The sequence below is a fragment of the Arvicola amphibius genome, chromosome 13 (assembly GCF_903992535.2).
Source record: "Arvicola amphibius chromosome 13, mArvAmp1.2, whole genome shotgun sequence".
NCBI lineage: Eukaryota > Metazoa > Chordata > Mammalia > Rodentia > Cricetidae > Arvicola > Arvicola amphibius.
The window spans coordinates 29,887,447-29,901,347 of NC_052059.1; the positions used below are offsets into that span (position 1 = coordinate 29,887,447).

The following is a 13,901-nucleotide window of genomic DNA, read 5'->3' on the forward strand; positions in this document are numbered from 1 at the left end:
CAACTATCCATAGCTCCAATTCTAGGGCATCTGACTCCCTCTTCTGGACTCTGAGGGCTTAGGCACGAAAGTAGTTGACCGATATTAAAAATAACAAAAATAAAAAAGTAATTTTTAAATGAATCTTTTAAAATATGGAGGCATACAAAGTAAGACTTCATTTTCGAAAGGGGTTTGGGGATTGAATTCTACACCCATTGAAAATGAGAGTCTTGCTGTTAAAGCCATCCTCACCCCTCATATTTTCGCCATTGTTGGATACACACACCATTGATTGTTGGGACATACACCATTGATTGTTGGGATACACACACCATTGATTGTTGGGATACACACCATTGATTGTTGGGATACACACCATTGATTGTTGGGACACACACCATTGATTGTTGGGATACACACACCATTGATTGTCGCTTATCCCCAGTCGTCATACAGTGTTGATGTTGATGTCTTGTCAGGGAGGAGAGTATTTATCTTCTCTTAGCTAAAGATATTATCTTCAGCTGCCTGGAATTCTGTTAGGTAACAATAGGCCTTCTGTGGAATGCTAAGAGAACACAGCATTGGTTCTGGGTTTAGAACAGGCCAGTTATCATATTATCCTAAGTGGGTCCTTGACATTCAGGAAAGATACTTTTTTAGACCTTCCCAAATTGGTGATAGCGCTCTCATTTTAAAAGCCTTCATTAAAAGAACTTTGATGCTAGCACTGGTAAGTGAACTATTTCTCACAGTCAATTTTTCTTTTTTTTCTAAGTCTTTGCATACATAATTTTATTGAAGTATATGACAGTTCCTTGTTTAGTAATAGTTATGAAAAAGTGGTAATATGGCCTCATTTTATTCCCCAAATGAGCTCTTCTATTTTATTTTATTATATTTTTTATTGAGAAAATTAGAGGTCATGCCTTTGGTGTCACAGGATTGTGGTCAGAGCATAAGATCAGAGTGTGCTCATATTCCAGCCCTCCCACCCAGGAGTTAGAATCGGGGTGGGGGTGGGAAATGGAAATGGTAGGAAGTCTGACTGTAGCCTCCCCAGATTATCTGGAGCCTAGAGAGCCGCCTGACTGAATCTGGAAGGCAGGCACTAGGGACAAGCTTTCATCTATCAGCGTTTTTGTCAGGACAGAGCATGCTAATCTTTGTCTTTCTGAGTCTGTTCAAAGGGTGCTTTCTATATTACTGACAATTTTCTGCAATACTACCAAGGCATGGTGTGGCTCTTCTCTCTGTGCCAGCTTTTGAAGTCTCAGCTTGTAGTTCAGAACATCAGAACAGTGAGCCTTTTTCTGACCAGTTTAATTGTCTGTAAACCTTTTCCCATGAATAAGGAGAAGGAACTCCTACCACTCGCATTTCTGGGGTCTTGGCTCTTCTTCTTGCACTCCCTCTGTCACACCTCTTCACCATAGTATTTTCCAGAAAATGCACTATTTTTGCACAATGTCAAATTTGCTTTTTCCTCCTTTTCTATGAATGCCAATATATGTGATAGTAACATTACAAATATGATTATATAATAAAGCATTTGTGTTTAACCTTGTTAGTGTTTTGACTTTGATACTTATATTTATAGCCATTTTTCAGCCATAATTGGTAGGTGTGTAATTGGGATTACTGGTCCTGTGATCATTTACAGTAGTTACTTTATCCACAAGTTTTATACTATGTAGAAAGATCATCCAAATTACATGGGAGGGAGAAGTATTATTTGATATCTTCCATTGCATTTTTATACTGATGATGCAGATTATTGGTATGCCAAGATATAATACATACTTCCTTAAAATAATATGCCTTTCATATAATTGCTTATCTTCTAATTGGATGTGACTTTATGGCAGTAGCAAATAACCTTTATCCTTCAATAAGTCATTTTGAATGTGTTTATTGATTATAAGTACCACTGTGCTCAGAATACATATTTCTACTATGGGAGTTTCTACACAGCTCCTTTCTAAATTGTCCTTTGCCTTTGTGTATTTATATACTAGGTTCAGATCTAGACCTGTACTGTCTTGTGGCAGCCACTTGGGTTTTGAAACTTGAAATTGTCTAGTCTGAATTCAGATGTGGTGTAATTAGAAAATGCAACTTGATATTCAGTCTTAAGGAAAATAAAAGTGTTCTACATACTTTCTATGTTGGAACAATAATACTTTAATACACTGGGTTAACTCTATTTATTTTTTCATTTGTTTCATGAAAATGACATAGAATTATTCTTTGGTTTATCAGTACAGTGCTGATCTGTGTGTTTGCTTGTCATTTTTATCCACTTTCTTTCTTAGCACAGAGATTGCCCTGTCCTCCGTGACTATTTTAGTATTTCTTTATTTGTTTTGTACATTAATGTTGAGAATCCCTTATTTCTCTATGGATTTTTTGCATTTGGTATATTCTCATAGCTCCTAATATAATAGTAATACCTGGGAAATTTTTATGGTGTTACAAGGTCCTCATACTTTGTCTTTTTTAGAGGTAAAATATAATTTTTAAAATTTATGCACCATCTTTCCAAATAACTCCTAACATTTAACTCATTTTCTCTTGTTGCAGTATGGCTTAGAAAGAATTATGAGTGAGGAGAGGAGTCTTTCCTTGTTGGCAAAAGCCATGGATCCCAAGCAGCCCAGTATGATGGCGGATGTGGTGAAGCTTCTTTCTGCAGTATGCATTGTAGGAGAGGAGAGCATGTAAGTCTCCCTGTGTCTCCTGCATTGTAGGGGAGGAGAGCATGTAAGTCTCCCTGTGTCTCCTGCATTGTAGGAGAGGAGAGCATATAAGTCTCCCTGTGTCTCCTGCATTGTAGGGGAGGAGAGCATATAAGTCTCCCTGTGTCTCCTGCATTGTAGGGGAGGAGAGCATGTAAGTCTCCCTGTGTCTCCTGCATTGTAGGAGAGGAGAGCATATAAGTCTCCCTGTGTCTCCTGCATTGTAGGGGAGGAGAGCATGTAAGTCTCCCTGTGTCTCCTGCATTGTGGGGGAGGAGAGCATGTAAGTCTACCTGTGTCTCCTGCATAGTCATGTACAGAAGCATACAACCTCAGTGTTGATATATGTCTGGGCAGTTAGTTTCGTTTCTTATTTGTATAATTAAAATATTTGTTCAAGTATTTTGCTAATCAAAATTTTAACTAGGGACTAAAATAATTTCATGAACAACTGATTCCTCATCTTGTTTCTTTTAAACTTCTTTAAGCTCACCCCTTAATAAAAATTCAAAGTAGAGAGTAAAAATGTACAAATGGTGTCTTTTTATTATCTAATTATATTATCTAATTATAATTATAATATATATAAAATTGTAATTGTGAGTCATGCTTATCTCTTCTAATGATAAGTACATTGCTTTTTGACAATTTATATGTAAGACTTGAATGGGTTGTAGTCTAAAACACATTGAAGCTTCAAGTCTTGGCTACAAGGTTGTACCTAATCAGCCACTCAGCATATATCCTGGTGATAAAGTACACACCCGAACACCTTAAGTAAGATTAGAATTCTAATTATAAGTAGCCCTTTATTTTATCCTCATTTTTTTTATTAAAAATTTCCATCTCCTCCCCTCCTCCCCCTTTCCTCCCTTCCCCTCCCCCCATACCCCAACTCCCTCCCTCTCCAGGCCAAAGAGCCATCAGGGTTCCCTACACTATGTTAAGTCCAAGGTCCTCCCAACTCCCCCCAGATCCAGGAAGGTGAGCAACCCAACTGACAAGGCTCACACAGAGCCTGTCCTTTTCGTAGAGTCCAAGCCCATCGCCATTGTTCTTGGCTTCTCAGTCAGCCTCCACCGTCAGCCACGTTCAGAGAGTCCAGTTTGGTCGCATGTTCCATCAGTCCCATTCCAACTGGTCGTGGTGATCTCCCGTTAGTTCTGTCCCACCGTCTCCATGGGTGAACGCACCCCTCACGGTCCTGACTTTTTTTCTCATGTTCTCCCTCCTTCTGCTACTCATCAGGACCTTGGGAGCTCAGTCCGGTGCTCCAATGTGGGGCTCTGTCTCCATCTCCATCCATCGCCAGATGAAGGTTCTCACTCAGAATAGTGTTTTCTATTTCCATCCATTTGCATGCAAAGTTCAAGATGTCATTGTTTTTTTTATCACTGAGTAGTACTCTAATCTCAGCATGCAATTCCCAGGGCTCATAATGTACTGTTACAATTTGAACTTAGTTTGAGTCCTTTCTAACACACGTGAGAGTCAGTCTTGGGGCGGTCCTGCTAGTTAGGTCGTATTGAACTGACTCGGTGGCTGTAATTGCCCAGGTACATAATACTCTGAATCTGAGCCTTTAAGCACATGTTCTGTGTGTCTATAGAAGTCATTTATCTAATCTGACCTGTGATCCCAGGCATGGAAAAAGCCAGACAGTCAGGTTCAGTACTTTCTCGATCTAGAAAGTTTGTTTAGATTTTGGTGTGCCCTAAGAGTTGGTATGTGCCATGTATGCATGTATATTGATGCATGACTCAGAACTCTCCCTCCTGTCTTTCCATTTATTCTTTGTTATCCATTCCTTTCAGTTCCTCCTTCCTCTTCTTCCCTCCTCATTCTCTTGCTTCTCTTTACTCTTATTCCTCCTAGACTCTTATCCTGTTCTTTCCTTTCCACTATTTTCCATCTTTCTGTTCTTTTCCCCTTCTCTTCTTTCTTCATCTTTTTTCACATATATTGTTCTTCTCCTCCTACTTCTTCAGTTCTGGGACTCAAATTATGGCCTCACACAAGCTAGGCAAGCACTCCACTAGTGAACTCGATTCTCAGCCCTTCTGTATTATTTTTGTTGTTTCTTGACATTGGAATAAATGGCAGAGTAATTCAAATAACATTTAGGGCTGCATATTTTCATCCAGAGATGAAGAATTTATACGTTTTTTTAAAAGGGAAATGATCTTATCACAAATACTGTAGTTTAGATTTAACTACTTATGGTTTTGTGCTACTATTTGATTTTGAGTGTCACAGTTTCGTTATTCGAGGGACATTATGTGTTGACTGAGAGCGTTTTAGATATTTGGCCTCCACAGGCTGCCAGATTTTAGATCCATGCTTCAGCACTTTGGAGAAGTAGATGTTAGACTGAACAAGTTGTTCAACTGTTTTCTGCCTACTTTCTTATTTATAATGGCTTATAATCTGCACACTGCATACAGTTTTCATACATTAAAACCCAGGGGTGTTGACTCTAGAAAATGATAATGTGTGTTTTAGAAGAAGGTAGAGGAATGGGTTTAAACGCTGCTATCAGGAGAGAATGACTTATTTGGGGAGATATCCATGCTTTTCCTCATGTTATATTACACAGCACCCGCATGCATTGAAATGTCACATTATATGGTATAGTTTTATGTTTCAATAAAATAGTATAAATAAGAATCCAATGTGAACAAAGTGGAAAAAATGTTTCAAATTAGTCCTGACCTATGGTGTTTTATAGATGCTTGGTCAACACCTCGGAGGGTATTGGCCAGGAATAAATAAATCAAAATACAGAAAAAACATGCTGAGCCTCCCTCAAGTAGATACCAGTCGGGGAAAAGGATCTGATGTAAAAGTAGAAGATTGTAAAGTTAGCAAAGATGTTAAAAACCTGAACAGAGGAGGAGTGGGTAACGGGATTTGTAGGGAAGGTGGATGTGATAAATGCATTCTTTGTGTGCATGGAAATGTCACCGTGAATCCTGCTATTTTGTACCGTTAGTATGCACTTATAGTAATGAACTCATGTTTTATTAATTATCATGGTAAAGTGATTGCATGCCATTTTTGTTATTTGATCCTTGCTATTTAATTAATAGACTCCAAATTTCTGATAGCCTTGAAGAAGTTTTAGAAGCATTGACTTCAGCTGGAGAAGAAAGAAAAATTGACAGATTTTTTTCCATTGTTGAAGGCCTTCGGCACAATTCAGTGCAACTGCAAGTACGTTTTATGTTTCAAAAATGTAGTTCTGAACGACATATCAGGTGTATTCTTGGAAGCTGTTTTGTGATTGACTCTTCTGTAAACATCATATAAGTGTGAATGCCTTTTTAGTTTTTATACTTAATGTATGCATGTTTTGTATTCTTGTAACATTTTACAAATGTCTTGGTGAATACCCATGAGCCCTTCCTTACGTTTTTAAAGATTTTCCAACTTTAAACCAACAGATTTTTCTACAGACCTTATCATAACAGTCCTGTGATTATTTAGTAATTAATGCTAATATAAGGTAATATTTTTGAATTATATGAATTATGATTTGTCATTATTGTAGATCTTAAAATTGAAATTGAGAATTTCTGCAAATATTATGAAGGTTAAAGGAAATAGATCATTCTTCAAGGTATTCCCCTCCTCACAGTTGTAGGTAACTTTAGCCATTTCATTATGCAAACACAAAAATACTTTATAAAGTATTGATTAAAAGAAGTAAAAAAGATGCCCTAATTGTTATGATCAAATTTGTGTATAGCCCTGACACGCCATGAACATGGTAACAATTCTCCTGCTTCTACTTTCTGAGCGCTGGGATAATAGCTGTGCCATCAAGCCCAGCATTAACCATAAAGAAATATTCACATCTAATTCTCCATTCCAGACTTAATCCTTGAGTCGGCCTAGCTCCTTGGGAAATTTAAAAGGATTCTTGAGTGATCTAACTCTCTGCACTGTTACTTACTAGTGTGCAGAATGACATGACAGAAATGCACTCTAAGCAATTTAAAATGATTTGCATATGTGAAGTATAGTTGTGTAAAAGGAGGCCTATCTGTACTACGACTCTGTTTGTTTCTAAATGTAAAAGTAATAGTAGAGCAGAATCTTAAAACTTAAAAGTATCAAATTACAATTTATACATGATATTTCAAGAAAAATCAGATGACATTTGAACTGTGAAACTAATGAAATTTTTCTGTGATGTTATATGCCATGATATGAGTGTCTCCTTTGGAACCTTGTTGTTAGTACTCATGGTAATACCAGGATTGAAGATCAGGATAAAGGATCTCTATTGTTTGGTTCCTGCTTCCAGAAGCTTAGCTCTTTTCTTGTGGAGGACAAGGAATTGGGGCTTACCTGTATTCTTTAATAGTGGTCCTATCTTCCAGACCAAGGATGCTGTGTTTTGTTTTGACTCCTGTCTCATTGCTTTACTCCTCTTATCTCTGTGCTTTCTTCTGCCTCTTCTGCCTCCTGTCCTGCCTATTCATTTCTGTTTCTTACTTTTCCTTCTTATCTATTTTCTAAGTCTTTGCATGTCCCTTGGTCTCATTGCTCCTTTATCATCTGGTGCCACTTTTAATATCTCTTTAATCTGATTCTACATTTTCTCCTTATCTAAAGATTAAGACTTCAATGCCTTTCAAAAGTTGTATGTATTAAAATTTGAAGTTTTCTGGTAATTTTTTTTTGTTTTTTGAGACAGGGTTTCTCTGTAGCTTTCCAGCTTGTCCTGGAACTTGCTCTATAGACTAGGCTGGCCTCAAACTCCCAGAAATCCATCTGCCTCTGCCTCCCTAGTGCTGGGATTAAAGGCATTTGCCATCACTGCCCAGTCTCCTGTAAATTTTTTTTAAAAAGTTTTATTTGCGTGAAGTCTATATATCATGCCATGTACCTATTTAGGGATTTTTTTTAAGGGTTGTTTGGTCAGGTCTCTGTTATATTGAATATACGGTTAGCTATATCAATGTTAGATTATTTTTAGTGCTCCTAAATAAAATCTTTCTTTAACTATAACTCCTTAATTTTGTTGTTTTATTTAGTTCTAGGGCACTTCTTTCTGTCTAGAGAGATTTGCATATGGCAGCTATTACACATACACAGAGTCTATAATACCTGGCTCTGCATGATTAGAATTTTTCAGGGAGGGGATTGTTGTAGTTTTCAGACAGGGTCTCTCTAGCTCTGTCTCTTACTATTCTGGGACTCACTGTGTAGACCAAGCTTGCCTCAGACTCACTTGCCTCGGCCTCCCAAATGCCCACCACATGACTAGATTCTGTTATCTGCTGAATAGTCAGTTTTCTTCCGTGTTGGAATAATCTCACTATCTCATTTTTTTAAATGACACTTTGTGTTTCTGTTGCACTGTTATGCCACGTTTTATTTTTCAGTAGCTTCTTGTTAGATATTTGGGTCTGTTATATCTTTTGACCATTTTTTTAGAGTTGATTAATTTTTAAATTATGACTTACTTGCCTTGTTTGTTGATAAGTGATTAGTGGAAGGGTGCTTGTAGCAACATGGTCCTTTGGCAGATGTATCAATCTAGTGTTTGATACAGTTCTTGCTTGTACTTGAGTTGGCTTTTAGGAAGCCATTACTAAAGGCATGTGGTAACTGTATATTTTGTTATAGTTAATACTAATAACTAAGTTTTGCTAAGTTTTTGGTGTTTTACCTACATTGAAATAAGTTTCTTAACATGGTTTTTATAGCTTAGTTTTCATCACGAAGTGAAATGTCGTTTTACTGTCATTCAAATCCAATTCTTTCTGTCTTTACAATGTGTTCATAATAATATCCAGTATAGATGTTGCAAGGAGGCTGCTATTTAGTTCCTTGCTGCTTAGACCCGAAATAACCACACAGAAACTGTTAATTAAATCACTGCTTGGCCCATTAGCTCTAGCTTCTTATTGGCTAACTCTTACATATTAATTTAACCTATTTCTATTAATCTGTGTATTCCCACATAGCTGTGGCTTACCTGGTAAAGTTCTGGCGTCTCTCTCATGAGGGGCTACATGGCTTCTCTTGACTCCGCCTCCTTTCTCCCAGGATTTATCTTAGTTTCCCCCCCAGCTCTGTTCCCCTATAGCTCTGCTATAGTCCCAAAGCAGTTCCTTTATTTATCAATGGTGATCACAGCATGTAGAGGGAAATCCCACATCAGTGGACTTAGACACTGAGGGTCATTATCTCTTCTTAAATGCAATCGCAAACCAGCTGTGGTACCCAAACAGCCACGCTCACTACTTCAGCTGCATCATGCTGTACCGTTTTGCCAAGGTAAATTCTGAGGCAATTCAGGAACAGATCACAAGGGTTCTCTTGGAACGGATGATTGTAAATAGGCCACATCCTTGGAGTCTTCTTATCATCTTCATTGAGCTAATTAAATACCCAGCTTTAAGTTCTGGACCAATGAGCTTGTACACTGTGCCCCAGAGATTGAGAAGTGGTGGAAGGGACTGGTGCCAGTTTGATGAGTTGTACATCTCTTGCCAGAGGCATCCACCTTGGTCCCACTGAACAAGTTCATAAACTGAAGAATCTTTTTAGCTCTGCCTGACTTTCCAAGCCCTTTGTTTTCAGGTGTCTGTCCCATCAACTGCCAGGGTTGGCCTCGTGTCTTTGTGGGCAAGTTCCAAATTTAAATGCATTTCTTTTCGACTCTGCGCCAAAATTTAGAAGATGCTGTGAATATAATTTTGGATTTGTGTAAATATATGAAAGAGGGAAAAAAAGGTATCATTTTTCAGAAAACCTATTTACTACCTCCACCCCCAAATAAAAAGGGAAAACACATTTACTTTTGGGGATATTACTGGGTATGCACTTTTCAATTCCATTAAAACTTATCAAGCGTATTATAGTAATATCAAAAAACAATCTCATCTCTGGTATACTTCTGAATTTTCCAGAAATAAGGCATATTTTAGAATGCTCTAACTATGTTTTCCTATAAAGCTGTTGTTCTAAATGCCTACTTTATTTTATTAGCTGTGTAATTTGTATTATTGAAATGTACTAGTGTGGGTGATATTAGCAAATTACCAAATTGAAAATAATATTTTTTACAACTAAATAAAGTAGAAGCCAATTTTTTCTTCTAAATTGATAGTTAATAAAGAATAATGAGGATCTTTTATTGATAAACATATTTATAATAATGCGTGTCTTAAAGGGAAATTGTTAGATATTTATTTGTATTCTAATAATAATGATAGTTTCTCTGCCTGTGATTATGATAGAATGAAGCAAATTTTCCTCCTTTTGATATTTTCTGGAGAGAAACTGCAAAGTACATGCCTGAGATGATTTAAAGATTATATTTTAGGCCTGAGTTTTATTTTTAAGAAATAGATTAAAGGTAAAAACATTAGACTTGAAGTAAATGTACAATAGTTATTCTTTTCAAATCTATCAGAAAGAGATGCTCAGCTGCGAACAGCCTAATCCACTTTGCGCCATTTGTGCAGCAAATGACCCTAAGCGCTTTGTAGAATTTCTGGAAGGCTCAGGGAGTTTATGTAAGTAACACACCGCTCAACTAGGTGCAGAGGAGAAAAGTCACACCACAGTAATGTCCCGATAGAAAAACCACTTCTGATGCTACTCAAGCTGTACCTGGGAATGCTTGGGCAGACAAATCTCCCAAACCTGTCTTGGAAGAACCAAAGTGCCTGTCACATTATCCCATCTCTGTCTGATTGTCCCTTTATGCTGGCAACATCCTTCTTAGAGGAAGATTGGAATCAGTGTATACTAACTACTTTCTAATTCATGCTGCAGCTTCTTTCTTTCCTTATTTTTTTTCTCTTTTTTACATGGATCTTTTTTATCTTATAGCTAAAGCTGTACTCTGCTGAGTCATCAGAAGCATTGTCCTAGATTGCAACATTTGTTGAAATTTTTCTGTTAATCACGAATGATCGATTTTTAGGAATTCATTGGAAGAATTCATCTTAGGGTTGAAATGGTGACTTTCAATTTTACTTGGTAGATATGTGATTTTTTTTTTTCCTGTAACTATCCTCTAGATTATGAGAACAGTATGCTGTAAGTCCTATACCCACCAGGGGAGGTGCCCTGTTCCCTTTGCTCTGGACTTGTTTGTAGGGAAAGTACTTTATTCACTGAGCCTAGCCCAAGAAAGATTTAATAGCAGTTGACCCAGTATAAGCTCTGTCAGCCCAATTTCTCATCCTGTGAAGCTCATACCGTGTATATGTTTAGGAATATTTGCAGAAGGTGTTTGAAAAACAAGCCATATCTTAGGGAGTACAGTCTTATGTATTAACCCCGGCTAGAGAGTTGAAGCTGACCAGAGTGCTGTCCATAGCTGATGTGATATCATTGGTCACTTCAGCTTAAATCAGAACTAAGCCATACCATGCTGGTTGTTTGTGTTCTGTTGTAAAGAAAGCGGCCTATTGGCGAATGGTGAATCACCTTTCCTTCTAGGTAGACAGATTTCCTTCAGAGGCTCCCAAGTGCTTCTGGTGTAGTGTTCCCACAAATATTTCAACATCATTCCCGATTACCTATAATGTGCCATCAAATGCTTGCTTTCCACGTAACATTTAATTGTGACGATTTATCTAGTACATCTTAGAAAGCTTCCTTCTTCTTAAGATCTCTCACTTGGGATCTTAAATGGAAAGGACTGTGTGGAGACAGCAATCTTCCAATGCCTGATTCTGTCTTCTTGGAGCATCTGTTTGGAGACTGCTGCCCCTACTCTTGCCTGTGTGCTTCACTCATCTCACAGACGGTAGACTGATAGTCGTAGGAGGTGCTTTGTGGCAGGCACCCAAAGATGTGGTAAGCTCATTTGCAGGAGGCTTGAAGGGGCTGGAGTTACCTTTTGCTGTAAAACAGAATTTCAGTAACATTGTGTTAATGGTTATCAAATGGGCAGGGGTATTTTGATAGTGATGGCAGATTGTGTTATAGGAAAGGGTCATTGATATTACAGAACTATTGTCTTTCCAAATGTACTATTAGTATAACTCAAGTGGGACACGGAATCAGGCTTACTTTTTTTTTTTTTTTGAGCTGTAATAGGACACCACCTCTGCTCTCTAAGGTGGTTTGAGATAGAGTTGTCTAGAACAAAATACACTGGTGTTGCTTCTCTAATTCCTGAAGGATTGAGAAGGACTTTGGGGAGTTGTCGTGGAATAGAAAACAAACTAATGACTCACTGGTGCCACTTTCCCTCTTACTTTGTCTTATTCGTCATGTTTTTGGAGCTCTGTAATGTGTTCATTGTACTTTAAATTTAGATTCCAATTCATTAGAAACCCTCACTTCTTTGGCTCTTGTGGCATAAGACTACTTCTCCTAAATTAATTACTTGTAAAAATAAATCATGGTGTCCAAAGTTTCTAAACTATGGGGGAAGAAATGTTTGGTTAGCGAGCAAGTCTGGGGAAGGGGAAAGATTGTGAAACTTGTTTCTGAGAGCAGAGTTATTGTCCCGATGCTTTGATGTGAATGGATAGCTTTAGTTTCTGTACTTGCTCACTTAAAACATACTTAAATCCTCGTATTTAACTGCCTCTATACTTATAAAATTTGATTGGCTGTACTCAGACTGAAAGGCTGCTAGGCTTGTCACTTCTTCCTGTGGACCACTTAGTCTTTATTAAAATAACTCAGATCTTATAATTTCATCAGTCTTCTTGAAGTGCATAGATACTGTTCTTTTTAGTTTACCTTCATTGGAGTAATATATATATGATGAAATCTGCCATTTTATACAGATTTTTAGCATACAGCTCAATGGCATTAAGTACATTCATTCTGTTACCCAATCACCATATCTTGAGGTTTTTTTTCCATTATCCTGAAAACATTGATTCAGTTTTGAATGTGATTATAGATGGTATTTCTCCAGTCTAGGATAAAAGTTCCAAAGAAACTGAAGAAAGCAGTAGTTCAGCATTTGGTGCCTTGAACATTTACTACAAGAAAGCTGTTCCAGGTCTCTCTGGCAACACAGGAAAGTGCAGAGCACAGTCACAGACAGAGAATCCAAGGAAAAGTGAGAATACCGTCTTAACAGTCAGAACAAAGGATCAAATTGTTATTTCTGATTATCTGATTCTTCAGATAATCTAAACATATGGATCTTGAGGAGCCCAGGGGAGCTGTCTATTAGGGCTTCTGGGAAGCAGGTTGAAGACCCCTCAGAGGACTGTCTAAGTAAAGATCTGACTGGAGGGGGAGAAGGAAGGCCTGCTGGGAAGGTTTCCACTACCTGGAGAGCCAGGAGAGCTGGGCAAAGGCATTGTAAGGTTGAGCCGCAGTTCCGTATTTACTGTATATCCGTTTATCTGATGTGTTTATTCAGAGGCCCTCAAAGTGGAGTCTATGAAGAGGCCATGACTTCTGTTCAGAAGCCACTGTGTGCCCCAGAGATAGCGGGAGCTGTTGGCCATGTTTGTTCCTGTGGTCAGTCAGAGGGTTGCTTTTTTATGGCTCCTACAAAGTCAGTCTTCTTTGAATATGAAAAAAAGAAATGTCTTTCCTGTAGTTTTCTTCAGGTCAGTTACAGAAAATTTAAAATTAGTTGGTCCTCATTTTCTGTCTCAGAAAATTAAGGAAACAAAGAGACAGGATTATTTTAATTTTAAAAATTGAGAAATTTCTTTCCCATATAAAGATTTTCAATTTGGTAAAATATTAAAGCAAATAAATCATCCATGAGTTCTGATCATTGTTCTTTGAAATTTGTCACTGGGCAATATAGAAATGAGTCAGTGTTTTTGTGGAAGGTTGGTTTTGCTCGCACTGCCCCTTCAGTGCCTCTCCACACCCCAAGCCCATTTATTAACACTCTTAACCCAGTTAACAGTTTCCTCAAATAGTTATATTTGGTTTTCTATTTCTTTTAAACATACTTCCAAATATATCAGTTAAAGTAATTTTAATTTCTAACATGTGTCATCTGTGAAGGACTGTACCAGGCTTTTGCTTTTGGGCCACCAACCAGTTCCCAAGTCATGACACAGATACTTATTATTAGTTCTGAATGCTTGGCATAGCTTCAGCGCGTTTCTGACTAGCTCTTCTGACTTGACCCATTTGCCTTCATCTACCTTTTGTCTTGGTGCTTATTTCCTTTTGTATATCTGCATATCTTACTTTCGCTGCTTCTCTAGTCGGCCT

General features: G+C 37.8%; 1 protein-coding gene across 1 annotated transcript in view; it reads left to right on the forward strand.

Annotated features, from left to right (window-relative positions):
* Positions 1 to 13,901, forward strand: part of Diaph3 (diaphanous related formin 3) — a 449,862-nt gene that overhangs the window by 126,404 nt on the left and 309,557 nt on the right. Inside the window, exons 8-9 of the mRNA XM_038310273.1 lie at positions 2,566 to 2,702; positions 5,828 to 5,933. Of these exons, the coding sequence (XP_038166201.1) occupies positions 2,566 to 2,702; positions 5,828 to 5,933 (243 nt within the window). The remainder of the gene's footprint in view (positions 1 to 2,565; positions 2,703 to 5,827; positions 5,934 to 13,901) is intronic.